The 14,254-nt window shown below is 44.2% G+C and overlaps 1 protein-coding gene across 2 annotated transcripts; it reads right to left on the bottom strand.

The window, feature by feature from the left end:
* Positions 1–2,621: 2,621 nt before the first annotated feature.
* Positions 2,622–13,834, bottom strand: LOC125519446. Of its 2 annotated transcripts, XR_007288251.1 has the most exons (4): positions 13,402–13,834; positions 7,973–8,170; positions 2,931–7,849; positions 2,622–2,748 (listed from the first exon to the last, which is right to left on the bottom strand). XR_007288251.1 is itself a non-coding variant. In XM_048684253.1 (3 exons), exons 1-3 carry the CDS (start codon positions 13,687–13,689, stop codon positions 7,379–7,381), a joined length of 957 nt encoding a protein of 318 aa, XP_048540210.1. In that variant the 5' UTR covers positions 13,690–13,834; the 3' UTR covers positions 2,762–7,378. The 2 variants fall into 2 exon arrangements, 1 of the variants encoding a protein (XP_048540210.1); XM_048684253.1 differs by lacking the exon at positions 2,622–2,748 and having other exon boundaries at positions 2,762–7,849.
* Positions 13,835–14,254: the final 420 nt, after the last annotated feature.

The raw sequence follows: 14,254 nt of genomic DNA, 5'->3' as shown, positions 1-14,254 counted from the left end.
GTTTCTACCTCGACCTCTTCCGTCGCGCCTCTGTCCACACGTGAGATTGAGCAGCTGCGATGTCTACTTGCTGCTTGGGATTCTTCACCGACAGGTTTTGCAGGTTCCGTGACTGACTCTTCTGGCATTGAGAAACCACCTTCTACACATTCAGGTACATCCCCATGGATTCTTGATACTGGAGTTTCTTTGCATATGACTTATGATTCTTCCACTTTGACCTCCGTTCAACCTGCCGAGTCTTTTGTTCATGTTCTTACGGTTGATGGCACTCCCCTCCCTGTAGCTAGTCAAGGCACTCTTAGCACTTCTTCATTTCATGTTCCCTCTGTCGCTCAGGTTCCTCGACTTACTATGCAGATCATATCTGGTGGTCAGATTGTTGATTCTAATTGTAGGGTCATTCTCGACTTTGACTCATGTTCTGTTCAGGATTGACGCACTGGCACTTTGCTTGGTGTTGGCCCTCGACGCCCTGATGGTCTCTGGGAGCTTGACTGGCTTCGTCTTCCCTCAGCTGCCACCGTTGCCAGTCTCGCAACCCCCGTTGTTGCATCTATCAGCTCTTTTCAGCAGTGGCGTCATCGTCTTGGCCATTTATGTGGTTCTCGCTTCTCATCTCTGGTTCATCGCGGTGTTCTGGGGTCCGTCTCTGGTAACGCTTCATTGGTTTGTCTGGGTTGTAGGCTTGGTAATCAAATTCGGCTACCGTATCCTCACAGTGAGTCAGTGTCCGAGCGCCCTTTTAATCTTGTTCACTCTGATGTTTGGGACCCGGCTCCCTTCACTTCGAAAGGGGGTCATCGCTACTATATTATCTTTATAGATGATTTTTCTCGGTACACTTGGATCTATTTCATGTCTTCTCGTAGTGAGGTCTTATCTATATACAAAAAATTTGCTGTCATGGTTCATACCCAGTTTTCCACTCCAATTTGTGTTTTTCGTGCACATTCAGCCGATGAGTATATCTCCCACGCGCTGCGAGGATTCCTTGCTGAGCAAGGTACTCTTCCTTAGTTCTCTTGCCCTGGTGCTCATGCTCAAAATGGTGTGGCTGAGCGCAAGCATCACCACCTTCTTGAGACGGCGCGTGCGATGATGATCGCCGCCTCTCTTCCACCTCACTTCTGGGCTGAGGCTGTTACCACTGCCACCTATCTCATCAACATTCAGCCATCTGCTGCTCTACAGGGTGGTATTCCTCTCGAGCGTCTTTCTGGTCGTTCTTTTGATTATTCGGCGCTTCGTTTGTTTGGTTGCGTTTGCTATGTTTTGCTTGCCCCTCGTGAACGCACCAAACTGACCGCTCAGTCTGTTGAGTGTGTCTTTCTCGGATACAGTGACGAGCATAAGGGCTATCGACGTTGGGATCATGTCGGTCGTCGGATGCGTATTTCCCGGGATGTGACCTTTGGTGAGTCTCGTCCCTTTTACCCGCGTCCATCCTCCTCGGCCTTTTCCACGGAGGACATCTCTTTTCTTATATTTCAGATACACCTCCCATTGTGCCCAATATTCCTACTTCTCGTCCCGCTGTTATAGACCCGACACCATCCACTCCTACATTTTCTTCTCCTCCCTCATTGCATGACTCTTCACCTTCATCACATATACCTTCCACTTCTTCTCCACCTTCATCACCAATACATTCCCCATCTCCACCACCAGTGATTCCACCTCTTCCCTCCTTTCCTTTCCTTTCCATTATACTCGTCGTCCACGTGTTGTGGATCAGTCTACTGATGTGCCCTCTACTTCTGGTATGTCGTCTTCCTCCTCTTAGTCGACTTATGGTCTTCGTTCTCGGCCTTGTCCGCCCCCTGACCGATATTCTCCTTCGCACTATGGCCTTTCGACTGTTCTTGAGCCGACTTCTTATCGTGATGTTCATCCTGAATGGCAGTTTGCGATGGCAGAAGAGATTGCTGCCCTTGAGCGCACCGGCACGTGGGATCTAGTTTCTCTTCCTCCTCGTGTTTGCCCCATCACTTGCAAGTGGGTCTATAAGATTAAGACTCGCTATGATGGTTCTCTTGAGCGTTATAAAGCTCGTCTTGTGGCTTGTGGCTTTCAACAGAGGCATGCTCGTGATTACGATGAGGCTTTTGCTCTTGTGGCCCATATGACCACTGTCCGCACACTTCTCGCCGTGGCCTCTGTTCGCCATTGGTCTGTGTCCCAGCTTGATGTGAAGAATGCCTTTCTAAATGGTGAGTTGCGTGAGGAGGTTTATATGCAGCCACCCCCTGGGTATTCTGTTCCTGATGGCATGGCTTGTCGTCTTTGTCGCTCTCTATGGCCTTAAGCAAGCCCCCCGTGCCTGGTTTGAGCACTTTGCCTCTGTGGTGACTGCCGCTAGTTTTTCGCCCAATGCTCATGATCCAGCATTATTTGTCCACCTTTCTGCTCGTGGTAGGACTCTTCTTCTATATGTTAATGACATGATCATCACTGGCAACGACTCTGAGTACATTGCTTTTGTCAAGGCACGTCTTAATGAGCAGTTTCTTATGTCTGATCTTGGTCCTCTTCGCTACTTTCTTGGGATTGAGGTTTCTTCTACCTTGCATTATTTGTCCACCTTTCTGCTCGTGGTAGGACTCTTCTTCTATATGTTGATGACATGATCATCACTGGTAACGACTCTGAGTACATTGCTTTTGTCAAGGCACGTCTTAATGAGCAGTTTCTTATGTCTGATCTTGGTCCTCTTCGCTACTTTCTTGGGATTGAGGTTTCTTCTACCTTGCATTATTTGTCCACCTTTCTGCTCGTGGTAGGACTCTTCTTCTATATGTTGATGACATGATCATCACTGGTAACGACTCTGAGTACATTGCTTTTGTCAAGGCACGTCTTAATGAGCAGTTTCTTATGTCTGATCTTGGTCCTCTTCGCTACTTTCTTGGGATTGAGGTTTCTTCTACCTTTGATGGCTTCTTTATTTCCCAAGAAAAGTATATCCAGGATCTTCTCTCTCGTGCGGCTCTTAGTAATGAGCGCACTGTTGAGACTCCTATGGAGCTCAATGTTCATCTTCGTGCTTCTGATGGTGAGCCCTTGTCTGATCCGACATGTTACCGTCATCTTGTTTGGAGTCTTGTCTATCTCGCTGTCACTCGTCCGGATATCTCATATCCTGTCCATATTCTGAGTCAGTTTGTTTCTGCTCCTACTTCAGTTCACTACAGTCACCTTCTTCGTGTTCCATGATATCTTCGTGGCACGATCTCTCATCATCTTCTTTCCCCGTTCCAGCTCGCTACAGCTCCAGGCCTATTCAGATGCTACATAGGCTAGTGATCCCTCGGATCGCCGTTCACTATTTGTACTGTGTTTTTCTTGGTGGTTCTCTCATTGCGTGAAAGACAAAGAAACAGACTGCAGTTTCCCATTCGAGTGCAGAGGCTGAGTTGCGAGCTATGGCTCTATTGACAGCAGATGTGACTTGGCTATGATGGTTGCTAGAGGATTTTGGTGTTTCTAGTACTACACCAACTACTCTCTTGTCAGACATCTTGTCAGATAGTACAGGAGCTATCAGTATTGCACGGGACCCCGTGAAGCATGAGCTTACCAAGCATATTGGGGTTGATGCTTTTTTTGTGCGTGCTGGTGTCCAGGATCATGTTGTTGCTCTTCGGTATGTGCCATCTGAGTTACAATTGGCGGACTTCTTCAAGAAGGCACAGACTAGAGCGCAAAGTGGATTTTACCTCTCCAAACTCAGTGTTGTGGATCCACCATGAGTTTGAGAGGGGGGTGTTAGAGTTATATTTATGGTGTCCTTTGGCCTTTTGCATTCTGGCCTCCCTCCTGTACATATACACATGTATATATGATGGCTTCAGCCTACTGATAATACAATGAGGCATATTTTCCTAACAGGAGCAACATACTCACCAAAAGGAGGGAGACTGACCATGGTTAACTTAGTCATGTTTGCATTACCTATTACAACAGTAAACTCTTACTCCTAATTAAAGATAATTGCCATTTCTGATATACATTTTTCGGATGGGGTCATGCTTAATGCAAAAGCATGGCTGAGCCCCAGGCAGGCCCGGGGCGTGGGAAAATTCCTAGCCTATATTGTAGATTTTTTTTAGGATCCCTAGCCTATATTTTAGTGGGTATCACATTTGGCCTGGAGCGCAGCCCATTATCTTTCCCTCTGGTTGGGCCTCTAGCAGTCAGCCCTGGGCTTCGATAAATCCTTGCTACGCCATTGGCTTAATTGCTTGGATATTGTTTGTTTGCCAACCAAAAAAGCTGGCGGTGGTGAAACTATCGACAACAAAAGATTATTTAACTGGACTTTACATAAAAACTAGAGCAAATGGGCGATTTGCCACGCCGGTGGACCAATGTGGGCAGAGTGAGCCTGCTGGAGTACATGGAGGATGCAGGTTTTTCCACTGTCAATTGTCATCTAATCTATAAACACAAGGAAATGCAGAATTACGTATTATTATAATCCAAGCACTATCTAATTTCCAATGTACAGCCGAAAATCGCATGTAATATGAACCCCAATATAAGATGCCTTCCAACATTGCATTATGGAAAAAAATACTTATGTTTGTTTAATTTTCCAATAGTACTAATTTTGAAGGTCTTAGTTGCATTTCAATAGTAGTAACTAAATTGGATTAACTTTGAACATGAGTTTAGATTGGATAACCAAATGTTGGTTAATTATAAATCTAATACCACACATATGTGAGCCGAGGATAGAAAAACCAATCCTCATGTGGGTCCCAGCGCGTCTACCTCCTATCTGTTTTTGTCTCTCTTTCATCAATTTCCAGAAGCAAAACACAAGCAGGCTACCGATCCCTTGGTCTGTTTCTCAAACCCTTTTTTCCTCTACGATCCGAAATCCAACCTATTAAACCAGAATCAAGCAATGCCTGATACAGCATTTCTTTAGGCAATCTTTCAGCCCATCCAGAAAAATTCTGTCATGCATGCATAATTGGAAGAGATCAGGCAGGTGTTCCTGCATCTAACAGCATGAGGCAGAAGCCATTGCCAGATTGTCACCTCAACAGTCATACCCGCTGCTCGAGCTTGCTTCATGCTCCTAGCGTTGGACGACAAAGCAACCGTTGCCTCTGCCACCTCATGCCATCTGCCGACTGAGGCGACGACAGCAGCTTTCAGGATAGACAAACGTCACACGCTAGGATAGTCTCTGTCCAGCTTTGAGAGCGCTGTCATCTCCTTATGCAACGGCCATGGGGCCGCTCTCATGCGAGTGTGCCATCCCCATCGCTCCATGCATCATTGCACGATAGGATTAGTTCCTCAGACATGCAACCACATAACCAATGAGCCATCACCACGCCTCAGGCCTCAACTACAAGGGCTGGGGCTAGGGCTAGATGCAGGGGCATGGCCAGGCGGAGTGCCATGTGGCCTGTGGCACAGGCAACCAGCTTCGGCAACCGGTTGTCAGCAGGCAACGACAATGATTGGAGGCGAGGCAGAGAGAGAAGAGAGTCTGGAGAGTACAGAGCAGAGGCCTTTCCTCAAGGAAAGTGTGGGAGGCGACGGTGGGGTTCAATTTATAAAATAAGTACAGCATACCTTGCATAAGCTCCTACGTCAAAGAATCAAGAGATACCATAGAAACTCGGTTTCACAACCAAATAGTAGCAAAGGATTTTGGTGGGTTGCTGGGGATATGCTCTCAACTCTCAGAAAAAATTGGGAGGAAAAGAATAAGGTGGGATCTGAGGCTCTGATGCCAAATGTAACACTATAAAGGGATACAGAGTGGATCAAATTTTGATTATTACATATCCGAGCACCTTGGTACCACGCCAAGATACAGGTAATGTGAAGCACAAGTTCTTGAGGAAGAACAAAGAGGAGCAGGTAGGAGTGGTTTAGCAATAGCTAGATACAAACCAGTGGCGGATCTAGCCCAATGAGTCAGGGTGGGCCAGCAGTGAAACTATCCTTTAAAAGAAAATATTTAGATTTTTCTTGCTATGATATAAATTCATGTCTACCATCTAGCTCTGCCCCTGATACAAACTGGTCTCTCGACAACGACGACAACAGCTATTTAACATCACTGCCCTGGGGCATTCTTTAGTATTGTGCCATTGTGCTCTGCATGGGATTGGGCTTCCCGCTAGCGGCGCAAAAGAGCATGCGCTACTCTCTTCGTAGTCTTCTTATTCTGGCTTTGCTTCTTCCATTCCTTCCTTTGCTCTTCGGTCGTTAGGTTGGTCGTGACAATGCCCCTTCCTAAAGACGCAGCATGCCCCCATGCTGGTGCTGATGGATGAAGTTGATGGAGTGCATGGAGCTCTTCCCAAGTGAAGACATGACGCACCCTCGCCAGTGAAGGCCAAGGTCACCGCGACATCGCTGACGAACCTCAGCCATCCATGAGCCGTCCCTCCACACGCGCACAAGTTCGGCGACAGTCCTCGCCGCCCCCTACGCGCCCTTGCTATAGAGCCGGCCGGCAACCACAGTTACAGCCTGAGCGTCAGGGCACTCCCTGACACCCCCCCCCCCTCCTCCCCCACGTGTTCGCTGCATCTGCCTCATCTCATTGCACCGAGTCCAGCAACGACCGTTCCCTCCTTGCCTTCGCCGTCTCTGCCCCGTCCACGCAACCCGGTGGCGTCGCGCAAGCACCCTGCTCTCTGCTCCCCGCTGCAGCATCTCCTCACCGGCGTCGGCATCCCTAACACTGGGGCTCTATCTCAAAACTCAAGGCTAGGGACGAACACCGGTGTAATCATTTTATTTTCCCACAACACAATTTATAATGTGATAAAGTAGATGGATGAATCTTTTCTTGGACATGAACAGAGTGAGGGCAGCTGAAACTTGATTTAGATAAGTTGGACCACAAAGTTTTTGATATGCTTGAATTAGGTATAAAACATGATGGCGCTAACAATTTTTTCTTGGGGAATCTGTATATTAATTCCGAACAGAATGTTCAATGTGTGCAGTTCCCGAACAACTGGTTGATGGTTAGAAGTTGGATAAGTTGATGGAGAGATGATTGGCTTATCAAGGTACATTAACATAGCGCAAATTTAAATTTGTTTGTAATTTTCTTTTTGGGTAGCAGGGCTGGGTTTTATTACATTCACTTTTCAGTTTATTTTGAGATGCTTAGGCTACTGAGCTTTGCCACTTTTATGTAAATTAATTTCTTAATTGATATATTCGAACATGGATGTTCCCTACTGTTCTTACTAAAATAACAATACAACCAGGCATGTAGGATTAGAGCTTTGCTACTCTTTACTAGTGCCAAATGTGTAGCCATCTTATACACAAAACAGAGGCCTGGGATCGCCAGAATCATGTTGATTTGCATGGTAATATGGATATGGAATTATGTATGACAGTATTTTGATTTTGGAGTCTTTTGTTGCCAGCATACAGACCCACGGTAAATTGACTTGTTTGTTATAGAAGTAATTAAAAATATCATGACGAGAAATAATCTTAAAGAGCAAATAAGATTCCCAGGTAAGATCAAACTAAGTATGAAAAAGTTCTGAAACCATAACCAAAAGTAAGAAGTGTCCACCTTTATTTGGTACTCTGGGCACTGAGTGACGGCTTGAAGGAGGCATGGTGTTATACCTCTTGCAATCCAGCGTGCTGCTGCAACCATCCCACAGTGTGCATACCCTAAGACTAACTTGCTGATACCACCCTCATCTAATACTGAGTGGTGAAATGGTACTACAGCACCAGTAACAGCAGTTAGTGTGTCTTTCATGCTATGAGTGCCTCGTATCAAAACAAGAAAGGATTTTGTGCACTCATCACGCAGAATTGTATGAGCTGGCTTTAAAATCTGTAGGAGTAGGAGTCAAGTCAGATTGGAGAAAATAAGGAAGAAATTATGTTCCCATAACCACTACTCCCTATGCCCTTAATAAATGGACAGAACAATAAAATGCTACCAGCACTTACTCACCCCCGCTTTAGGTTCCTCAATGAGAACATCCACTTGTGAAAATCCAGCCAATTCTAGGAAAACTGGGAATGATTTCTTAGAGAAAAGAAAGCATAAATCAATTAGCCGTCGTAGAACAATCAACTCTTCCATGACTTCAGGTCCTTTAAGTTCAATGCAATTGCTTCCAGCATATACACCGGCGACATGTAGATTGCCCTGAAAAGTAACGCCAAGATTACAATGAAACATTTGTTGTACACACTACAAAGGCATGTACAATCTACCAGATAAAATTGCACTCGAGAGTAACTGAGAGAAAGTGCCTGTGCATGAAATAGAATAGTACCATAAGTTCAAACTTACTTTATTGAGTACTTGAGTTATGTGAATAGCATAACTGCTTCACATCCCTCAAATGAAAGGTTACCATAACCATTTTGCGAGTATTCTCAAGAAAGGAAACCCATCTTATCTTCAGAAAACTATTCATATGAAATCTTTTATTTCTTACAATGTTGTGCGGTCATTTACTAACTAAGCACTATTATTAACTTCAAGTATCTAATCCTGTAGCTAAGGATCTGACCCGTATGCATCGAAGCCCAACCAAGAAAGCCCATGTGATTTATGCTGACTGAGGTCAAGGTTGGCTCTTTTGGTTTTCAGTTTAGTTGCTTACGATGACTAGCGCGGCATGTTGCTCAGAAGCTCAGATCGTAGACCAATCGATTTTATTCCCTCCCCCTCGTTTGTCCATGGCAAAACCATAGCAGGATCAATCGACTCTTCGCAAGGCGCAAGGACCAAGGAGACATGGACAATTGCTCAGCACCGTCATGCTATAGTACTAGCCCCAGGCCACTTTTGTCTGATCTACAGATCCTGATGTGTCGTGACCAAACACTAGATAAAAGGCAAGTCTTACACATCTTGACACTAGTGGCTAGTACTTCTTTTGATGAATTAAAATCTACTATAGTCTGGTTAATTAGTAATCCAACGATGATTAATTGTGCCAAACTAGATGGATTAATTTTGTTCATTGAGTATAGTCTTTACTACTATTAAAAGCGCGAGTTTAGTGAATCCAATAAATCTTGTCCATCCATCCACCAAAAATAACGACCCAGATCCTTCCGATGATGTGGTGATGAGGTGATGTATCAATCAGTCATAACACCTAATTAGGAAACACCACCATAATTAGGAAATTTTGAAAACAGGCATGGGATCCCCAAACGCCTCCTCCCAACAACTCACACGAGCCGCATGCGCTCGTGCCCACCGGCGCCCCGTCGTGCTCGCGGCCCCTGTTGTGCCCGCCTGCAACCACCGGGGTACCGCCGCCTTCTACTCCTCTTCCGCTCCTGCCTGTACCCCAACGGACTCGAGGCCTCAGTCGCGCCCGCTGGCGTCCTGCCACGACTGCTCCCGCCACCTTTGTGGCCTCTGCGGCTCTGCCGCTGAAGCAGCACAAGGTTGTGGAGGAACAAGTCCGCCTTGCTGCTACAAAGTGTACAGCACAAGTGTTGAAGGAACTACTTCAACGTGTTGCGCTAGATATCACTCTAGAGGCGAGTGTAGGCCAATATGGCAGCAGGAGTTCAACCCAAAACTCTTAGAGCAGAAGATCTACTCCAAGATCTCAAATAAGAACACCAAGTTCTATTATAGGTAGTGGGGGTACATAGTCTGGTCACAAACTAGAGGTGAGGACCTCTCTTTATAGGCTACATGAAGCATTCACATCTAACTTCAACTTATAGCTAGAACACTCTAGAAAACATTACTTAAGATACAATATTCCACTCATAGCTAGAAGACTCTAGAAAACAGTAGCTAAAGCTAAGAAAACAAGCAAATACTATACTGGGGTAGAAGTATCTAGTAGTCAAATGGATTTACTTCTGTTTTTATTTTTATTTTTCTTCTCTCTATTGTTCCTCATCAGCCGCTCCAGCCAGCACCCTGACACGCTCACCGCCTCTGGGTGGCCGCACGCCAGCGTCCCGCCAAACTTTTGTCCCAGGTTACGGAATGCACTCAGTCTCAGTTTATACCTATATATGATCTTATGATTATGATTATTCTGTTCCCTTTCTCATATATATTTTGCTTTCTAAATTCCTGGTGAATTTGTACGATTTTATAGCTAGAGCACTCATGAAGGATAAAGAAAGATTAAAAGGGCAGCCCGGTGCACGTAGCTCATGAAGGATAAACAAAGATCGATTCATATAAACATATATTCAACCTAAACATCTCTGTACAGATTGATTCTTTCTCTTGCTTCTGTTAAAACGTCAGTGGTAGTATGCACCAAATGATTTATACCGTATTTCGATATTGAATCTGACAAATTAGGAATCCATGTCCTTGCCCTGCCGTGAGGATTCTACGAATTTTTTAAGTTTCTTGCATATATGTAGTATGGGATGGCTGTTTTGGTTGTAAGAACAATTGTTATGCAGGTTTATCTACACTCTTCTCCGCCTGGGAATCATTATGTGCTTGCTGACTTGCTCTGCTCATATTGCCGCCAAAACTGTGAGCGCTCCCTACTTGTCTTGTGTATTAATTAAAAGCATCTAATTATGGAGTTGCAACATGGCAGCTAGCTGCTACTGGTTTATCAAAATTCCTCAAAGCCTTTCATGTTATTACAAGAAAGCCAAAGCTTTCATTTTCTAGATATGTCCAGTTTAAATATGAACGATATTTTAAGAAAGGAAATTGTAGTAAGTTTTGAAACAGAATTGTTAGCTCCTAATAATAGTTTACTGAATCCACCAAGTCCCAGTTAGATTCTTCGAACTCTATGACCTTAGATGTATTGTAACCTGGTGATAAGGACTATTTTGTCTCTACTTGAAATGAGCATATGATTGTCGTATTTTTCTTGCTATACCAGAAGCTGCAATCACTGCTGATGTACTTCAGAATAGCAACTGTGATGAGGTATAGAGCACTTCAGTTGCTATACTTTCTTATTTCCCATTTATCTGCTATTTGACTTGTGATGGTTTGATAATTGTCGGACCTTCAGGATTTCCCAGATGATCAGCTAGGAAATTTGACGAATTCAAGCAGTTTGCGAATCCATCAAATTTTGAGATCTGAATGGGTAGGCCTCTCGGTGCTGGCTGCTCAGGTGAGAGATTATGTGCATTGTAACTCAATTATTATTTCTTTTGCCTCTCACGCTTGCAACCAAACAACTGTGTCATTATATTCCCTAAAAGAAACTCTGTAAATGTACTTCGATATGCTTGAAATTAGACACCGTTGTACTGTGTAAAATTCTATTGTGTGATAGTTTTGCAAAGGTAATTTTTTTAGAGAATAAGCTTAACAGCCCTGACTTTATAGAAAGCTTAATTTTAATGCTGGGTAGACCAGCTACATCGCTCAACTTCTGTATGTTCCGTAATTAATCCAGAGTAAGAAGCTTGGAAAGTTGGAAGGCTATCTGCCTGAACAAAATACTACTAGTGAAGCTTTTCCTCCTGTCGATGCTCTGAGAGATCAAAGAAAAAAATGGCACATTAAAGTACTATGGGGTAAACATTTAGCCAAATGCAAATCAGAGTGCACCTTAATGTTGCTGATTTAGAGCTGCAATATTGTTGACATCTTGGACATAGGATGAAGGGTTTCTTTCATTTTTACCCTTTAATAATGTTAGAAGAAAAAACTCATCGAGCCTTAATCATCATCTGACCACTTAACCATCATTTCTTACCGCATTATTACCGCATTATGAACTTGTTGCTACGTACAATGGACCCAGATGACCCTAATCCCAACCCTGTTGCTGATCATTTTTCCTAGTTCTGTCCTTGCAGCAATGGACAAAAGCATTGGGTTCCTTTAGCTGATTCAAGACTTCTATTTCTCAGAAAGTTAGGGATGACGAGGGCTACAATACAAGTGAACTACAAGTTTGGGATGTTCTGGAATTCTACTTCTCATAAAGTTTTTCTGATGTACAATTTGGTTTTCGTAACATAATGGGTTTTACAAATGATGTCAGTACTTCCTCTCATGATTTTATGAATATTGTTGACTTTTTTTTGCAGGGAGAATATTGTTGACTTGGTAGAGCGGCATGTGGCACTCCTGTCTCTCAATGAGACAGAGGAACCAAATAATGCAACCAATAAGGTTCCAGTCGGTCACAGTACAATGGACCCTGATACACATCCTTGTACCTTTTAGAGCAACTATAAAGTGGGTTATAAGCCCGCTTACATGACACTTTTGCTTATGTGGAGAAGAGATAAGGAAAAAAGGGAAGGAGTGGGCGCTCATGCAAGAGCCAATATCTAACCTTATAGACAGCCCTATTATATGAGTAATTAATCGTGCTAGCTCTTCATGACATGGCTCCTTAGAAAATATACCAAACGAGCTCCATATAAAAGAAAATCTATGGATCTACATCCACCAATAATCCTATAAAACACCATTGAATCAATGTAGCCCTAGCCAAATCTAGTTATGTACTCCCTCCGTAAACTAATATAAGAGCGTTTAGATCACTAAACGCACTACTTTAGTGATCTAAACGCTCTTATATTAGTTTACGGAGGAAGTAGTAACCAACAGTGCACATGATGCAAAATCCGTTCTTGTAAGAGACACCACATGTTGGTAGGCTAAACAAATTGTGCATTATCACATTGCATGCAAATTTTAAAAGTTGCATTTTTATTGGTGTGCTTAATTTGGTTGACATGTGTGTTTCACATGCACAATTACTAGTGCATATAAGAGAACATATTAATTTGCTGATTAGATGTGTATTTTTACAAAAAAAAATATGCTTAAGGATGAAAGGGTAATGCATTGATATTTTGTCATGGGGTTCATCCTTCTTTTCAACAACAAAATATCTTTTGCAGGATCTTTATCATCTTCGCCCCCTTCATGTTTGAATCCTGGCTCCACCCCTGGCTTGATAGAGCGCAAGAATAATTATCGGATGCTTGGACTTGGCAGAGAAAAGTACTCACCACTTCACCCGCAAAACAGAACCATTTACACCGTCTTAATACAGTCCTCGAGTGCATTACACTATACCAAGTCATCACCACTAGGGCATGATACAAAGAGAACCCACCGTCTCCAAATCTCCAAAGTTGCGATTTTTATTGCGAGTGCAAAGCAATCAGCATAGAAATCACCCCAAGTCTCTACTACGGATAAATTGCTTTGGAGTCGAAGGGGCAAATCTGCCACTGATCAATCGCTAGAAGCCTCTATCCAAATCAAAATCTTACCAACAACGCAGCACGCAACGTTGGAGATGCAATTCGAGCGAAAGGAAACCTCATTACAGATCCAAAACACAAGCTCGCGGTCGCATTAAAAAACTTAGCCGCGGCATTCCTATTGGGACCGGAGCAAGCAAGCCGGTGGCTGGTTAGCGAGGAGGGCTGTCTGACCTGGCGACGCATGAGGTACTTGATCCCGAAGGCGAGGTCCCCGATGGGCCACTTCCCGAGCGTCTCCGAGTAGGTGAATCGCAGCGTCTCGGCGAGCGTACCCACCGCCTCCATCCATGTCGCAGGCGGCTGCGATGGCTGCCGCGCCGCGCGTCCCCTCCGCCTTTTCCCTCCTCCGCCCCCGCCGGAGCTACCGGCGGCCTCCTCGTGATTCGCCAGCCTCCGGCTCAGCACGAAGTAGAGCAACATGGCCGCGCCCAACGCCGTGGCCATCGTCGCCGTCCCCATGGCGACGGATCCCAACGCGGCGAGGGGGCTTTCCGTCACCCCGGGATCTTTATTCGCTAGGGGCTAACGTGCAAATATTTCTTTCCAGTTTTCTTCCCCGCCTTGCGGGATGATGAATTGACGATGGTTGGTTTGGTTTGGTTGTTTTTCTCACTTTTGTTTATGGGCAACGCTGCGCATCGCCGGTTAAAAGATGTGTCGCCTCACGAGCCATTGAATTTGACCTAAGATAATGGCCACATTCAACTGTCAACTTTGTAGTAATACGGATGATGTGTTCGAACATTTGCAACAGAGTTTATGTTGTAAAACTTTTGCAATATAGGTATATTTGCAGTTTTTATTTGCAATAGAACTAGTGTTGCCGTTTTTTTTTGGTCTTCAACTTTATATAGGGGTTATGGAAAAGATTTTTGCAACATCAATAATGTTACAGCGTAACATCCCAAATTTTTAATTTGGAATGTTATATATTAGATCATCATTGCATATCATATTTTATTTTTGCATTTTGGTTGATCCTAGAAATTCTAGCAACTCAATGATCCACGGAGAGAGTTGGAGA

Source organism: Triticum urartu, chromosome 7, assembly GCF_003073215.2.
Source record: "Triticum urartu cultivar G1812 chromosome 7, Tu2.1, whole genome shotgun sequence".
Lineage (NCBI taxonomy): Eukaryota > Viridiplantae > Streptophyta > Magnoliopsida > Poales > Poaceae > Triticum > Triticum urartu.
This window is presented reverse-complemented; position numbering and strand designations above follow the sequence as displayed.

Excerpts from the sequence above, each read along its gene's own strand:
- LOC125519446 (XM_048684253.1), bottom strand. The coding sequence starts at position 13,689 with ATGGGGACGGCGACGATGGCCACGGCGTTGGGCGCGGCCATGTTGCTC. Across the intron at positions 8,171-13,401 it reads AGTACCTCATGCGTCGCCAG|GGCAATCTACATGTCGCCGG; the intron begins GTCAGACAGCCC and ends GTTACTTTTCAG. Across the intron at positions 7,850-7,972 it reads TTGAGGAACCTAAAGCGGGG|ATTTTAAAGCCAGCTCATAC; the intron begins GTGAGTAAGTGC and ends CTACTCCTACAG.